The sequence below is a fragment of the Cynoglossus semilaevis genome, chromosome 3, assembly GCF_000523025.1.
Source record: "Cynoglossus semilaevis isolate Cse_v1.0 chromosome 3, Cse_v1.0, whole genome shotgun sequence".
NCBI classification, from domain to species: domain Eukaryota; kingdom Metazoa; phylum Chordata; class Actinopteri; order Pleuronectiformes; family Cynoglossidae; genus Cynoglossus; species Cynoglossus semilaevis.
The window spans coordinates 10036938-10053559 of NC_024309.1; the positions used below are offsets into that span (position 1 = coordinate 10036938).

At 41.4% G+C, this 16622-nt stretch overlaps 3 protein-coding genes and 1 long non-coding RNA gene across 6 annotated transcripts in view; 3 read left to right on the forward strand and 1 right to left on the reverse strand.

Moving 5' to 3' along the window:
* The window catches only part of ssr1 (signal sequence receptor, alpha), an 8002-nt gene extending 5339 nt beyond the window's left edge, over nucleotides 1-2663 (forward strand). Inside the window, exon 11 of the mRNA XM_025054565.1 lies at nucleotides 2458-2663. The gene's annotated coding sequence lies outside the window, so the exon portion shown is untranslated. The remainder of the gene's footprint in view (nucleotides 1-2457) is intronic.
* LOC103377193 (NLR family CARD domain-containing protein 3-like) overlaps nucleotides 1-9614 on the reverse strand; it is a 10411-nt gene extending 797 nt beyond the window's left edge. Inside the window, exons 1-10 of one of the 2 annotated variants that reach the window (XM_008307903.3) lie at nucleotides 9411-9614; nucleotides 8313-8705; nucleotides 8138-8215; nucleotides 7897-8054; nucleotides 5685-7542; nucleotides 5360-5533; nucleotides 5001-5174; nucleotides 4470-4643; nucleotides 4169-4342; nucleotides 3655-3931 (exon numbers count right to left, since the gene is read on the reverse strand). In XM_008307903.3, coding sequence (XP_008306125.1) covers nucleotides 3757-3931; nucleotides 4169-4342; nucleotides 4470-4643; nucleotides 5001-5174; nucleotides 5360-5533; nucleotides 5685-7542; nucleotides 7897-8054; nucleotides 8138-8215; nucleotides 8313-8705; nucleotides 9411-9526 — 3474 coding nt within the window. In that variant the 5' untranslated portion in view covers nucleotides 9527-9614 and the 3' untranslated portion in view covers nucleotides 3655-3756. Of the gene's footprint in view, nucleotides 1-3654; nucleotides 3932-4168; nucleotides 4343-4469; nucleotides 4644-5000; nucleotides 5175-5359; nucleotides 5534-5684; nucleotides 7543-7896; nucleotides 8055-8137; nucleotides 8216-8312; nucleotides 8706-9410 lie in introns of those variants that run through there. The other variant, XM_025054554.1, reaches the window with a different exon arrangement.
* Nucleotides 3254-5772, forward strand: LOC112486849 (uncharacterized). Its single transcript, XR_003049406.1, has 4 exons — nucleotides 3254-3444; nucleotides 4174-4352; nucleotides 5374-5527; nucleotides 5634-5772. It is a non-coding gene; the product is annotated as an uncharacterized LOC112486849 (long non-coding RNA).
* Nucleotides 9615-13281: 3667 nt separating the features above from the next.
* On the forward strand, nucleotides 13282-16368 carry LOC103377192 (B-cell receptor CD22-like). 2 transcript variants are annotated; one of them, XM_025054562.1, is made up of 7 exons: nucleotides 13282-13536; nucleotides 13836-14210; nucleotides 14806-15105; nucleotides 15191-15448; nucleotides 15762-15846; nucleotides 15923-15950; nucleotides 16033-16368. In XM_025054562.1, exons 1-7 carry the CDS (start codon nucleotides 13395-13397, stop codon nucleotides 16213-16215), a joined length of 1371 nt encoding a protein of 456 aa, XP_024910330.1. In that variant the 5' UTR covers nucleotides 13282-13394; the 3' UTR covers nucleotides 16216-16368. The 2 variants fall into 2 exon arrangements, with proteins under 2 accessions (XP_024910330.1, XP_008306124.3); XM_008307902.3 differs by having other exon boundaries at nucleotides 13286-13491.
* The last annotated feature ends 254 nt before the right edge of the window (nucleotides 16369-16622 follow it).

Below are 16622 nucleotides of genomic sequence, written 5' to 3' on the forward strand. Positions count from 1 at the left end.
TTTCTTCTGGGCTGTTGTCAGAAAAATGGTCAACAGTAAATCAGCATCGGCCGTAGTTGTGAAATACTCAAAAATGGATGGATGGGTCCATCCATCCATTTTTTCTCATTCTGGATTTACTCCTGAGCAACTATTAACCTGTTACAGAGGGGAGTTGAAGTTTATGAAAAAAACCCTAAATTAACAGCCACTCTCTCACATCACTTTACTGTGAAAAGATGCTGAAGAAGCTGCTGCGCTGTTTAAGCAGATGAGCTTTACAAGAGGCAGCAATGCATTGTGGAAGATTCTTGTCCCTCGTTTCCACAGCAACCAGGACTCCCACTGCAGAGCTCCACTTTCTGCGGAGATCTTTGAATATGGCCTTGGCCAAGTTCTCAGCATTTCTTGGGGTGATGTTTACGTTTGTGCCGTTGAGCTCTGCCCAGGTGTCATCAACCAGACGTTGAATGGTTGTCTCCAAGTCTGTGAAGAAGGCCCTGTCGCCTTGGACTGCCTTTCTGGCTTTCTTGATGAGAGTTGTGATGACAAGTTTAAGACATGTCTGTGCTGCGTCCTCCTGCTCTGCCTCAGTGTACGTCGGCAGAGGTATTACCTCCTCCCTGGGTCCTTCTATCACTTGTGCTGTGGTCACAGTCTCATTCTCCATCAAAGCAAGCAGCACTCTGTCACTGTAACGGGCAACCTGATTTTCCAACCACCAATTCATCAGTGACAAGAAGCAAATAACCCTTTGCCGTATGTCTGCATACATTCTAGCGTACGGCTGAGCCTCAGATGATGATGTTCCTGGTACGTCCTCCCTGAATGCTTCCGGAGCCATTTCACCGGTGATGTGACCGTAGAGGACGTCGCTGAGTTCCCCCGTCAACTCAAGGACGTCGTCCCTTGAAATCTTTTCAAGTCTGCGAAGCAGACTTACTTCCTCGTCAGTTACTTGGGTTTTACCAATGGTGTTAAGCAAAGGTTCAGCATCTTCCAATAAGGACTTGACTGATTCATCGTCGTCAACTTTGGCCTCGTCCGAGAACTTTGTCTTTACTTGTGAGAAAATTCGACAGATTGAAGCTTTAGCAAACATTTTAGCAAAAAAGTTGCCAATTTTGTTTCGCACTCCCTTTAAATTCTTCTGCTGTTGGGCTTTTGGACTAGGAATAAAAAATCCGGACTCTTTGGACTCTTTGGAACCGATGTATTCGGTGACAGACTGAGCGATGTCTTCTGCAGCAGCATCAGTCTCGTTATACAACTGCTCTTGTAACTGGTTATACGTCACATCTTCCACTTCCTCCACAAAAGGCTCAATAATCTGATTTAGCTCTTCACTGATGACCTCCTGGACCACCTGTTTAATTGATGACGGGGCATCACTGTCCTTGTTGGTCTGGTTGGGGGAAGTCTGAATGCTGCTGTATCGTGACTGCTTCCCACCACAGCACCTTTTCATCTTTCCTGCACACCTCTTCAACATTCTGCACACGGAGCGAATCAACGAGTTTGTCGGCTTCGGCTGTGCTGGTCTCTCACTGCTGGCCAGGGCAACAACTTCAGTTGCAATCCACTCTGTCACCGTGTCAGAGCCAGGACCATTCACCACCTCCACGCCCACGGCCTCGGCAAAGCTGCGCTCGATGGAGTCTTCCAGACTGTCTCGCACATTATCCACTGACACGCCTTTCTGCAAAGAGTCTGATAAGACGCCAACCACGCATCGAAAGACGTTCAGCAGCATGTCAGCCAAACGGAGCCTGGTGGAATCATCGGGCGTGCCTGTTTCTAACAAGCTCCACTGCTCTGCCGTCAGTCCGGTCAAAAAGGTTTTAACACATGGACTGACAGTTTCCACCGACACCTTTGGCAAATCCACTGAGACTTTAAGTGCTGACATTTTCGATTTTTTTTATCAATCACACCTAAGAGCTAATCCCTATTTTTATTTTTTTTTCTTGTACACTGATGATTGACAGTGGTTTGTAAAAGTAAGTTAAACAGAGGTAGGGTTAAACAGCAGCAAGTGTTGCATCACTGCTCCTTATTGAATTTAATAATTTAATACGGGATCATCTATCTATCTTCTCCTGGATCTTGGTCTCTCCTCCTTCCTCTTGTATCCTCTCATTTCTCTTCCCTTATGTGTTTGTAAGGTCATGTTAGCGTTCTGACGACTAAACTGCACATTTGACTTAAAAGATGATGTCATAGGAAGATAAAAGAGAAAAGCTCTTTGATCAACTGTGGCTACTGTGTGTTACATATGCCACCTGCCTTAAAGGGATTTAGATAAAGCTGGGTTTTGCAAGAAACACAGAAAACCCAACAGGGTGGTTGACCTTTAGTTCTGCGTGTCATTTTATTTTCCTAAGACAGTTTGCAGAGCTCAACAAGAACCCAGTGGAAGGCTTTTCCGCAGGTCTGATTAATGACTAATGATTACTCATTGTTTGCCACTAGAGGGAGGTTGGAGCAAATGACTGTCAGGGCGGGACTGGAGTCTACCGTAGAGTCCAGTGTTTCTGTGAACAACTGGAGCTGAGGCCGTTCGTTTTCTGTAGACCTTTTTGTTTTTCTTTGGAAACGACCGTTTGAAAGCTCGGCGATACAAACTTTGACTTTTATTTGCTTTTAAATGTGCAGGAGAATAAACTTTGATAATTTGCTTTGGATTTTATGCAGTGTGTTTTTATTTTGAACTGAAAACCATCGTCCAAGTTCTTACTTGACAAACCTTTATTGTTATTTTGTTAAATGTCATCCATCGTCTTACTATATTGGCCAGCTTTAGCTGATTCTGATTATCTTTTTTCTCTGCCACATCACTAATTTTAAATAATTAGGATCTTTACATTGATCCAGACCCGCTCTAGAAATATACAAGTAGTATTTTTGTAATTCTTTTTGGTCTGGTCTTGATTTATCTTCATTTTTTGATACATTACCAAATTATTTAAACGCAATGTTTAAATGCTTTTCAACAAATACCATCGGGGGTAATAAAGTTTTTCTGATTTAATTCCACAAATGGACAGCGATAAATAACGAAGAGCACGTGAACGCAGCATCGTAGTCCAGCGCCAGAAGTTTATAGAACATTCTTTTAGCGTTGAAATGTAAAGTTACCAACTTCTTTTCGCTGTATCACAATATAAGTCCTAATATATATATATGAGAAAGAAACTAAATATTTGGGGCATAAAACGCGAGGCCACCAAGTCTGGTTGGCCGTGACAACGTCGAGTCACGTGAAAAGGTGAGCAGCAGGTTGGCTTTCTGTAGGGGCCGAGTGAAAACGTCAATGCTAATTTGTTTAGGCTAACAGCTAGTCCTTTTATTATGCACGATGATTCGGATAAATTGAGTGTGTGATGTTTGGGTGCCGTAAATGGTTTCTACAACAGGAAGCAGGAGAGGAACTAGAATAACTGTAAAGAAACCAATGTAAATAACGTGAGTAGATACAAAATTAACCTGGAGACAGAGCCCGATGCTAGCTTTGTCTGGCCCTAGTTATTACAGAAAAGTGCCAATTTATACACACTTCTTCACATAAGGTGAGAACACGTTTCAGGTACTAATGATTCCGGGTACTCTCTAGTCACTAGAGTCTAGTGGGACTGTGGTTTTATACTCCCAGCTAAAAGACAACAGAAAAATAACTGAATTCAGTTTTTTTTTAATTGCACAATTTACACAGGGGTGATGGAGCTCTGATCCAAACAGGATCTATGAATGTTTTCCTCTTCCAGTTCCTCACTTGGCTTAAAGTCTTCCTCCTTGAAATTGTAATTGTTCAATCAGAGTACTCAGCTGTTCAAGGCTTGTGTACTGTATGGCATTGTGGCTCAAATCCAGGTTTGTCATGGTGGCGGGGTTGGACTTTAATACTGCAGCCAAAAGGTGGCAGCTCATCTCTGATAACCCGCAGAACCTCAATCTGAGAAATAGTCATAAAAAGCAAGATTAAATGAGTGATAATAAAAGGAAGTTTGAGCTGTGGGTTGACGCCTTCCTTCTGTAGTGAGTGTCATCTATCTTTAACTGAGGTGTTAAAACAGGTACTTCCTTAGACATTTATCTCAGCGATGCAGATAGGCTACATAATGCTGTGGTTGACTAGGAAAGTTTTTTTTCTTTTGCGAACTGGAATGCAGAACTTAAAGTAGTTTCTGACCTCAGATTCTCAAGTTGATGGTGTGGATTCTGTAAAAAGACACAGAGCGTCTCAACCCCCGAGTCCTGAAGCTGGTTCCAGCTGAGGTCCATCCTTTTCAGGTGGGATGGGTTGGAGTTCAGAGCGGAGTTCAGATAAAAGCAGCTGACGCCTGACAGTGTACAAGACTGCAACCTGAAAATAGGTAAATGAACACATTTGTTATCAACCAGAAAATGTCATCAGAGGACAAACCTGTACCATCTCACTATACTTTTTATTGACATTGAAAAAATGTGAAGGAAACAGTTTTTGAACGAACTTCAGGGTCTCTAATTGGCAATCAGGTCTCTCCAGAAAACCACACAATATTTTCACTCCTGAGTCTTGTAGGTGGTTCCAACTGAGGTTCAGGTGTCTCAGGTGGGACGGGTTGGACTTTAGAGCTGAGACCAGAGCAGAACAACTCTGATCTGTCAAAGTACAGGAGCTCAGGCTGAATAAAGAAACAAAGCATGTCATCTCTGATTATAACATCAAATTATTGTAACAGAAGAACACTTTCACTGCTTCATCTCACTGGTAGACAGCTAAACAACAACACTTTGTAAAACACTCCCCAACACAGAAGTCCACGGAGGAAATAGAAAATTACAATTGTCACAGGATTTTCCGATTTATTGGAGCCTCGTGTGGCCATTCATGTAACTGACACTAATATGGGATGTTTAAAGTAACTGATTTCTTTAACAGACTTTGGTCTAGGAGTGAGTTGTTTTTTTTAAAACTCCTGCTAAGTTTGGCTTTAATATGAGCCAGTGTCTGTAGTTTCCTAAGATTCCTTGTGTCTTACCTGAGTTTCTGTAGTTGACAGTGTGGACTCTTTAGAAAATGACACAGGTTCTCCACTCCTGAGTCTTGCAGCTGGTTTCCTCTCAGGTTCAGTAATCTCAAGTGGGATGGGTGAGACCCCAGGGCTAAGACCAAGGGGGCAAAACTAAACATTGTCAAACTGCACTCTATTAACCTAAAAAGTAAAAAACAGGAAATCTAGTGAGGTTATGTCAATGAGTAATTGGTCATTTTGTTTTAAAGTGAGGTTATGTAAATGAGTAATTGGTCATTTTGTTTTAAATTAAAAAGAAAATAAAAACTTTAGTATTTTACCTATGTTAGTATACTTTCTGCAAATACTGCAGTATTCCAACTGACCTTAAACTCTCCAGTCCACAGTGTGGACTTTCCAGGCCGCTACTTAAGATCCGTACATGTTTGTCCTCCAAGTAATTTCCACTGAGGTCCAGCTCTTTTAAAGGGGAAGTTCTGGACTTCAGAGCTGAGGCAATGACTTCACAATGAGTCTCTGAAAGTCGACAGCCAGTAAGTCTGATGGGAGAAAATAATATTTTACTACAAAAATACAGTGATCCATAGCCATAAAACTCTTTAATACCATGATCCGTATGTTCTCATGTCATCTCTGCAGAGTACCTGCATTGACACCTAAGGTGTTGAACTGCCAACAGTCTGGACTCACCGGGCCTTCTTGCAGTTCCTCACAGCTGAGATCAGTCTCCATCGTCCCTCCACTGATGTGTTGTACTTCTCCAGGTCCAACTCCTCCACAACCGTTTCTGACATTTGTAGCATGTAGGCCAGAGCTGAACAGTGGATCCCAGAGAGTTTCTGTAGTGTTCTGTTCTCCAACTTTAAAAACTGTTGAATCTCCTGATGCACTGATTGGTCCTTTATCTCTGTGAGACAGTGAAAGACGTTGATGCTTCTGCTGGGAGAAATATCATCCACGTTCATCTCCTTTAGATTCTTGATGATTCTCTGGATGTTTTCTGGACAGGTCTCTGTTTGACCTATGAGGTCTTTCAAAAGTCTCTGATTGGACTCAAGACAAAGGCCGTGAAGAAAGCGAACAAACAGGTCTAAGTGACTGCCGTCACTTTTAAGGTTTTTCTTCATGGCTGTTGTCAGAAAAATGGTCAACAGTAAATCAGCATCGGCCGTAGTTGTGAAATACCCAAAGAGCGTTTCAAACATGGATGGGTAGGGTAAAAGTGACTCAGATTTGTATTCTTCTTTTAAGAAACCCTGCAGTACATCTGTCTTCCTGTTGATGAAGCAATGAAACATGTAGACAGCAGCCAAAAACTCCTGCACACTCAAATGAACAAAACAGTAGATGGATTTCTGGAGGATCACACTCTCGCTCATGAAAATCTCAGTGCAAACTCCAGAGCAAACCAAGGCATCTGTGACATCCAGACCACACTGCTCCAGGTCTTCTTGATAGAACATTATATTTCCTTTCTCCAAGTGTTCAAATGCCAGCTTCCCCAGCTTTAGGAGAACATCTCTGTAAGTGTCATTGAGCTCCTGTGTCTTACTTCCCTCATGATACTTTATACTTTTCCTCCTCATCTGATCCAACAGGAAGTGTGAGTACAGGTCAGTCAGAGTCTTGGGCAGCTCTTCTCTCTTGTCTGTGGTCAACATGTGCTCCTGAACTGTGGCACTGATCCAGCAGAAGACTGGAATTCTACACATGATGTGAAGCATTGGGGAAGCTTTGATGTGTGAGATGACTCTGTTGGACAGCTCCTCATCTCTAAACCTCTTCCTGAAGTACTCGTCTATCTGGGTATCGGTGAAGCCACGCACTTCTGTAACCCTGTCCAAACATGTAGGAGGGATCTGATTGGCTGCTGCTGGTCTGGAAGTTATCCAGATGAGGGATGAGGGAAGCAGATTCCCCTGGATGAGGTTTGTCAGCAGCACGTTTACTGATGACATCTGTGTGACGTCATTCACAATCTCTGTGCTCCTGAAGTCCAGAGAGAGTCTGCTTTCATCCAGACCATCAAAGATGAACAGAAGTTTACAGTCTTTGAGCTTCTCTGGTGTGATCTTCTGTAATGTTGGATGGAAAACGTGTAGCAGTTTGAGAAGACTGTACTGCTGATCTCTGATCAGGTTCAGTTCCCTAAAGGAAAGGGCAACCACCAGACCCACATCCTGGTTTTCTAAACCCTCAGCCCAGTCTAGAGTAAACTTCTGAACCGAGAAGGTTTTTCCAATACCAGCAACACCATTGGTCAGAACGACTCTGATGGGTCCCTGCTGGTCAGGTCGTGGTTTAAAGATGTCACAGCACTTGATGGGAGTGTCAGAGATGGTTCTGGTTTTGGAACCTGTCTCAAGCTGCCTCACCTCATGTTGGGTATTGACCTCTTCATCAAGTCCCTCTGTGATGTAAAGCTCAGTGACGATCCTTTCCAGTAGGATTTTACTTTCTGTACAGTCAGTTCCTTCAGTTATGTGTTCACATCTTCTTCTCAGGTCAGTCTTATGTTCTTCCAGCACGTCTTGTAGATTTACATACACTAGGAAAAAAAAAATCACATCAACAATTCAATGGGAATGTTTATACTTTGGAGGTCCGATATTAACTTTTGCTGATATCTGATATGCCGATATTTTCCAAACACTTTTTGCGATTCTTAAGGATATAACATAATTATGCTAATATCAGGCTGATAATATCAATTGGCCAATATTCTGCTGATGGATTAGGAACAGTTAGTCAGTCAATCAGATTACACTTTTTAATTGTAAATAGTAAATGCTGGTGTTAACCCGTAACATAGACAAGTCCACTCAAGACAAAGTTTTAAATTTGCTGGGGTTTCTCGATGAATACTCAAAAGTCAAATAAAAATTGTACACAATATTCTTACTCTGTGCATTCACGGCTGATTGGTTCATTGATCTGTTTGCTTCTGATCTCTGTCCCCCCTGAGAACAGGTGGGGTCTCCAGGCTGGTCACGGTACAGAGCCCCCTGGAGTTTCTGACATGAACCACACTTGGACATCTCTTGCTCCACAGAGTCCAATCTAAGCAGACATGATCATTTACAGGTGAGTTTTTTATTTATTTTTACTGAAAGACCACTTTAATAAATAGAGGTTATTCGTACCCAGATTCATCCTTGGACCAGTCCATCTTTGGTCGGGGCTGAGGTTCAGTACTGAAGTTTGGGGGTTCTTCAATGGACCTGTAACATTGAAGAATATTACAGGACCCTTGGTTAATAATTAGAACTTATTCATAGTCAGATCAAATGACATCAAAGTTCCAAAGGCATTTCTTACCTCATGTCCAGGCATCCTGCCTCAGCTTTTAAGAATGGAGAATCTCTGGAACAGTCACCCTTTGCTGACTCTGCTTTGAGCCTAGGCATGGGTCTTGGTTTGTCAGCAAAGTATGGAGACCAGTCAATCTTTGGTCTGAGCTGAGGTTCAGTACTGAAGTTTGGGGGTTCTTCAATGGACCAGTCACTCTTCTCTGACTCTGCTGTGGGCTGCTGAGGTCTATGTCCAGATTCAATACCAAGGTATGCTGGCTCATCTTTAGACCAGTCACTCTTCACTGACCCTGCACTGGATTCAGGATTAGTACTAAATTCTGGAGGTAAATTCATGGACGATTCCTTTTTTAGTGACTCGTTGCCAGGCAACGACCACTCATCAATCTGACTGTGGTGTCTGCAAAGACAGAGGGAAAAAAAGAAATAAGTCTTTTTATTATTTTGTTTTATTTTTGGGCTTGGTGTGGGCTAATGCAGTGTTTACTCAGATGTCAAAGTTTGGATTTGGTACAGACTGTGTGTCTGTGAGATGGAGCAGTGAACATATAACAGACATCTTCATAGGACATAAACGGTTGTCTGTGAAGAACACACTTCCTGAGATGGGAGTGATTTGGACAGAAGTTTATGGCACTGGTATAAAAAGATTTGCCTTTGTTCAGGGGAAGAAGGGTTGGTGATTAACAAACAGGTAGTAAAAAAGTAACCAACAAAGACATGAAGCTGTAAATATATTGCTAAACTGCTGTAGACTCAGTGTCTACAGTCTGTGGATCACGTTGGTTCTGCTTCTATGTATCTAGTTTCCTCTTTATTTCTGTAAGTGGTTTTGACCACAGTAAACTGTAAAGGTTGCAGCACGTCAAGTTCAGTCACCAGCTTGTCTTCCTAGTTTCCAAGCATCGGTCTTAAACTGTTGATGATCTTGGAGGTAATTTAATTTTAACTTAAAAATGAATATGTCATGAATATGTGCAAATCATGTGTTCAGAATAATTAACCTGAAATGCATAGCCTGAAAATGTAAATGGCATGAGAAGTGTGGTAACCAGGTGAAGGAAGTAGTTGCAGTTTGGCAAGACAGCGGCGGCAATGCTCTTACTTTGTTCTGGACAGTTCAGTTTCCAAAAGGCATTGAAAGTCAGTTGTCTGGGCTGTTGGAAAGATGAACTGCAGCTGCTCTCCGTAGTCCGAGGCTTCCTCCTCATTATGGTCCATGTTCTGACCTCTGAAAGATTAAATGTTAAAACACACGGACAGCACTCCTCAACAGAGTCCTGACAAACAAGTCTGTACAGGAGTTTGCCAACATCCAGAAAGTACTTTCGAATTACTGCCGTGCAGGTACAAGCTTTGAAGGGCCAAAGTGCAACCAGATTTTTTTAATATTAAATCACACGTGTCTCAGTTTTATTGGTACAGACCTCCCAAGCAGTGTGATGAAATCACAATAAGATAACCCGATCATTTATGATCAGTTTTTGTTTTTTTCATTACAAGAAACCAGGATTTAGCTGCAGTGCCAAGAACTGTGCATCCAGAGGAACTAACGGAATTTATATATTTATACGACTGGAGCCGCTACCCAAACTAGGGGACAGTAGCTAGAACTACAAAAGTTTTCTAATAGAGGTGCAAGTTAGATAAACTAAGTAAAGGATCAGTAACTATGAGAATTTCTTTTACATAATGAGTAACTACAGGGAGTCTATTACTAGTTGTTTGATGCTGGTCATGGAGTCCAACCTCATGTCACCTGCCTTTGACCTGTAGTTAACCCTGAAACCAGTGTGCTGATTTGTTAGTGTATGATGACCCATGGCATTCTACAACACTGCACTGGTGCCCTCTTCTGGATTTTCTGTCATTTCCAGATTCTCCCCTCTGGAATGTGGTGTGCAATGAATTGGGGGGGTGCACATTATGAGCCGTGAATGGTCTGTTGGTAATAATGTGCTGTAAATTTAAGAATGATTAATCACTACATAATATAATATAAATCTAGTTTCCATATTGACAAAAGTAAAACTGGGTTTCATATACATGTTTTATTTTATTATATTTATCCATTTTTTATTCACAGTTTCCTAAGAATTTTTATTTTCCATTTTTTAAACATTTTAAAGATATTCAATATATTAAATGTTTGGCTTAGCTTAGAGTAAACAGATATGAAGGACTTACATGTTGTATGTTCTGCACTGACTAAGAAATCATGCAAATTCTACAGTAAATCTAGCTAACTGGACCCCCCTCTTCAATCCACTGTCTTTCAAATCTCAGTTGGAAATGCCACATAAAGCATAATAATCTGTTTCAATCTCAACCTGGATCGGGTTAGTTCCTGGGCCACCTAAGCCTTGGGGGTGTAAAGGTTTTAAAGGCGATGGCTGCTATAAACTACTGTGTGCACTCTGCTTTTCTAAAATTAGACTCAACAGCACAACATCTACATTTGGGGGGCATAAAACAGTTCAGCAGAATGAGTTGTTGATCTACATGGCAGGGATCCTGACTGTGGTGAAGGAATGCATCCATAAGAAGGCAGCAGTGCAAACGTCACAGATGCCAGTAGCCGTAAAAACACCAAAGAAGAATGAGGTGCAGCTAACCCAGAGTAAACACCAATACAAACCTAACTCTGTTGAGGTAGCTATTCCTTTTTCATGGAAACCGGAATACCTGAAGGGAAAAATCTTAAACTTATCCATGAGATCACTCTTCCCAGTCTCATACCGAAAAGAGCCTGAAGATGGCACTGCGTTGTTTTATCAGGTGAGCTTTGCAGGAGGCAGCAATGCACTGTGTAAGGTCTGGGTCTCCCCTCTCCATGCATACCAAGATCCTCTTAGAAGAGCCCCACTTTTTGCGAAGGTCTCTGAAGATGGCCTTGTCAAGGTTCTCTGCATTTCTTGGTGTGATCCTCACATTGTTGCTGTCGAGTTGAGCCCAAGTTTCAATTACAAGACCTTGAACAGTGGACTCCAAGTCTGTAAAGAAGGCCCTATCTCCTTTGACTGCCTTCCAGACTCTCTTGATGAGAGTTGTGATCACAAGTCTGAGACAGGTCTTGCTAACTTCTCTACTTGCAGTTTCATCTGGCTCAATCTTGGTTGTAAGAACAGTAAGCTCTTCCTGCTGTGGCTCAATATCCTCCATTAGAGGGATTTGTCCCGATGGGAGTGTCTCATTTTCCATCAGTGCACGAAGTACCTTGTCACTGTAGCGGGTGACTTGGTTTTCCAGCCACCAGTTCATTACTGAGAGGAAGCAGACGACTCTTTGACGTATATCTGCGTACATGCTGGCATATGGCTGTGGCTGGGATTCAAGATCACCCTCCTTGAATGCTTGTGGGACAATCTGTCCGGTGACATGCTTGTAGATGAGATCACTGAGTTGTTCTGTCAGTTCAACAACGTCATCCCGTGAGACATTCTCAAGTTTATAAGGCATACCTGGTTCCTCAACACTTATTTGTGGCTTGGCGATCGCCTGCAGCAAGGGCATTGCTTCAGCCAGCAATGCCCTGATTGCATCGCTATCTTTAAGGTTGGCCTCATTCTGGAACTTTGCCTTTACTTGTGAAAAGATCCGACAAATTGAGGCCTTGGCAAACATGGTCGCAAAAAAGTTCCCAATCTTTGTCCTCATTCCCTTTAGGCTCTCCTGCTGTTGGGTTATGGGGGTTGGATATACAGATTCAATCTCTTTTGAACTGATATACTCGTTGACAGACTGCGCAATTTCCTCCGCAGCAGTTTGAGTTTCCTGGGAGAACTGCTTTTGTAGTTGGTTGTACTCGGGATCTCCAACGTCCTCCACAATGGGCTCAATGATCAGATTGACCTTGACACTGAGGATGTCCTGGACCGATTGGGCGATTGATGATTCATTCTCACTGTCTCTGTTGGTAGGATCAGAGAGCTGCACACTGGTTTGCCGCGGTGGTTTTTTCGTGCAACACATCTTGCCTGCAAACTTCTTCAGCATTTTGCACACTGAGCGTATCATAGAGTTGGTTGGCTTGGGCTGCACTGGTCTCTCACTGCTGGCAAGAGCGATGACCTCCGTCACAATCAGATCTGTCAGCGCATCAGTGCTGGGACCTTGGACTGACTGAACGCCTAAGACTTCAGCAAAGCTTTGGGAGATGGAGCCATCCACGATATCACGCAAGTTATTTACAGAGGAATCTTGTTTTAAATACATGGACAGGGCATCCATGATGCTGTAAAGGATTTTCACCAGCATGTCTGCCAACCTGAGTCTGGTCGCGTTGTCGGGTTTTCCTGCAGCTAACAAGCTCCACTGTTCTGCAGTTAACCCTTTTGTGAAGGATTCAATGTGCGGCCGAATGGTGTCGACCCTCATATTCGCCACTTCTGTTGAATCCATGTTGATGGGTCAACTTGTTGTTGTCTTGATTCAAGTACCTCTCTGCAACTTGTCAAGTCCCTCGATTAACTCCTCAATCAATAGGTAGGAGTTATTAAGTTAGTTAAACTTTTGGAAATGTTAATTAACTGATGACATCACCAACACATCAAAGGAAAAATAATCAGACAAGCTTTAATGTAAATCTGGGTAACTACGATGTCATTTTATTTACAATCTTATCAGGGCAAGATGATCAATCTGTTTCTTCATTTCATTTTTCTTTCTTTCATTGTACTGTATACAAGTTATAGAATGAAGAAAATAATATATGATGTGGTCCCTCGTCTAAAAAACTGAAGTAGTAGAGATAGTTATTAGTATAGTATATTAATATATATAATATATATATTGATATATTGTTAATATATATATATATTGACTTATATATATTAACCCTTGAGACGCTTAAATGGATTAAACGCTTAATGGATTAAAAGCAGAGGCTCAATTCCGTTATATCCCCGTGTTACAATAAAGACTCATTTTATTCATTTATTTATTTGTATGCATGTGTGTTTGAATGTGTTGCAGCAATAGTTCCCTCGTCTGTTTCTTCACTGTCAACATGTGTTTCTAAACCTGTGATCTTGGCTGCCCTCATTCTTTTTTTAAGTGAGGAAGGCCGGAGAGGAAGTAAGGTTTTAAAATGTGGTTAACTTCTCACTTTTGTCATTCGAGTAGTTGTTGGTACTGTGTGATTATGGAGATGTGGACCATTTTCTTCTGTGTGCTTTTTCTTTCAGGTGAGCTCTTTATTCATTTGTTTATTCATTCTAATGGAAAATATGGTAAGTTTTTGGCAACGTATGTTTTAAAAATAAAAATAATTATTCTCCATATTTCAAGAGTAAATACTTAATACTTTAAAAATGCTCTAAAGCAGAATATAGTCAGATAAAAAAAAATAAACCAAACATTATGAATGCAAAAAAAATCTGTTTCAGAGGTAACTGAGGAATGCCAGAAATATAGCTAAAGACAAACTTTTTCTATAACTCCTAAGCTTTTCCAGATGTTAAATTTGAAACGAAGAAAAAAAACAACTCTAAATCTTTTTTATGTCTTCTCCATGTTGATGATCTTTCAGGTGTTTCGGGTGATTGCTCTACACACCTTAACATTACTGCACCATCGACTGTAACGACCCTGGCAGGATCCTGTGTGAAGATTCCCTGCACCTATAAACCTAATCCCTCAAGCTTCGAGCTGGGCAATCAAAATGTTTTTGCCGTGTGGATTAAAGGATTGGTCCAATTTGAACAGAAACCGCAGAACATAATCTTCAACAGCAGTGGTACAAGTGGCTACGATGGAACTATAGAAGGAAACCTGACAGACCTAAACTGCACCACTGTCTTTAAAAACTTTCAGACCAACCAAACGGATAAGTACTTCTTTAGGATTGAGAGGGATCCATTCAAAGCCACCGCTAATTGTAATCCTGTTAATATCAAAGTCATCGGTGAGAAAAACACACAGCATTTTATTATTTTTTGAGCAGCTGTATCAGGAAACGTGAAACCCGTGGTGATGATTTTAACTTGTCAACTTTTTTTTACATTTAACTACATACAGTTAACTATAAGTTTGTATTTTAGGAACCTTTTACACGAATCTTCAGAAACATGTTGAGACCTGAAGTTGTGCACATGTGTGACAGTGGTTATGAACAACAATAATAATTAACGAGAAAAAGGGTAACATTTCCTTGTCGGTTCCATAGTTTAGCAGTTAGCACAACGGCCTCTGAAGCAGAGAGCAGTCCTGGCTCCTCTTCCCAGTGGAACCACATACTTGATTGTTAATCGTCCTCTTTTAAGTCACCTAGATTGTTAATCGTCTGCTAAATGCAGCATCTGTTCAGTGTCTTATCTCTCTTTTAGAAAACCTGTTCTAGCAAAAAGCAGAAGTTTATAAGCTGTAACTCTTCTACACCTCCTACAGGTCCATACAAAACTTGCAAGTTTACATCACTGTACACATTTTAAACATTGACACCTACATGTACACAATTTGAATCAATACATTTCCTTTTTTTTTTTTATTTTACATTGCAGATTCTCCTCCAAGTCCCACCTTCAGCATATCACCATCTGACTCTCAGTTAAGGGAGGCGCAGTCTGTGACTCTCACTTGCTCAGCCCCCACCTACTGTCTTGAGTCCCCACCTAGACTCACCTGGACTCTCCAGGGACAGTACACCTCCCATCAGGTGCAGAAACACGAGACCTCAATCCACACGACCTTTGACTTGACCGACAAACACGATGGACTCCGTGTCACCTGCTCGGCTGGGTATTCAGTGAATGATGGCAGTGAGAAGTTGGCAGAGAGCAATGTGACTCTCAATGTTTCCTGTAAGTCCACCTTGTTGTTTTGTATTGCTTTTTGTGAGCAGTTTCCTGCCTCCTACTGATCAGTCTGGTGTTCTTCCTTACCCAGATGCCCCTAAGGAAACATCAGTGTCTGTGAGTCCATCAGATGGGCTGTCACCAGGCAACCAGGTAAACCTAACCTGCTCTAGCAGAGCCAAACCCACTGTTAGCCAATTTGTCTGGTTAAAGAGAAGTCCGGATGGAACCCAGACCGAGATAAAGGGACCAGTTCTTTACAACATAATTTTGGCTGAAGGAGAGGTTTATGTCTGCATTGCTGTCCACGATTTTGGAAACCAAACATCTGCAGAGATCCGTGTCACAGGTAAAGAAAGGTTTACTGAAATCATTAGTAGGAATCATCTCAACCAGCAGGGGGCGACTACTAACTACTATTTTGAAAGGAGTGCAAGTGAATGGAAGTCTATATCAGGATAAGGAATCTACTGATACAGTTGGCAGGCTCCATTTTTTTAATCTATTGTTCAATGTCATGGGCTAAAAAGTTTTATATTTTTAAACATTTTCATCACTATTTTCTGCAGTAAATACAATAAGTCTATCACTGACAAGCTAACAGACAAACTTGACATATGGATATCCTGTCAATTCTCATTTGGTCTTTCTGTTTTGGTCAGGAGGACCTCTAGAATGGACTGTAATTGTTGGAGCAGTCTTTGGGTTTGTGGCTCTTGTTGGCCTCATTGCCTTCATCTCTTTTTGGTAAGTTACACCTCTCTGGAGCAGGTGATGTCACAGCTAGGCCTTATAGATAATAAAATAATTTTGTGTCTTTCAGGTGTTTGAAGACAAAAGCACAGAATCAGGTGAGGGAAATAAGAAGCCACTGGTAGTTTACAGAAGCACTGAGTGTTTGTCCACCTCACATTTTCATCTCTGTACTTTTAGAATGAAGCACGTGCAGAGTTGACTGCACAAAAAGATGAAGAAAACATCCATTATGGAGAAATCAACTTTTCCATATTCAAATCTAACACGTCCTCCCCTTCATCACACACACTGCAGGATAGTGAACAGCAGGAGGACACAGTGTATGCGCAGGTCAATAAGACCAAAACGCCTGACAGTTGAAGAAAAAGAAGCAGTGATATCCTTTGTGTGTGGTAAAAAATTGTTACGATTTAAGAAATACTGTAGCCGTTAACTTCATTTTCAATCCAATGTGGAACAGATTCCTACCAAACCATACACATAAAGTGACATTATTGTTTGTTGTGTGCTTAATCAAATGTCTTTAATTATTATTTTCTTAGTACGGAGTTTCTCACAGCGAATTAAGCAGTTTTTATTGTATTAATTATATTATTTTTATTGTTTTTGTCTTTTTATTGTTTTGACATGGGGTTTATTGTTGTGGTTGTTGTTCCTTGTTAGACCACAGGGTGACACTGTAACCTTACCGTTACTGTAATCAATTCCCTGAAGCTGACAAAAAACGTACCTGCTGTTTGTGAGGTCACTTATTTGCCCTTACAGCT

What these genes read in the sequence shown, in the direction of transcription:
- LOC103377192 (XM_025054562.1), top strand. Translation starts at nt 13,395, where the DNA reads ATGTGGTTAACTTCTCACTTTTGTCATTCGAGTAGTTGTTGGTACTGT. An exon ending in TCATTCTAATGGAAAATATG is followed by an intron (nt 13,537 to 13,835) that starts GTAAGTTTTTGG and finishes ATGATCTTTCAG; the next exon opens with GTGTTTCGGGTGATTGCTCT. An exon ending in TGCAGAGATCCGTGTCACAG is followed by an intron (nt 15,449 to 15,761) that starts GTAAAGAAAGGT and finishes TGTTTTGGTCAG; the next exon opens with GAGGACCTCTAGAATGGACT.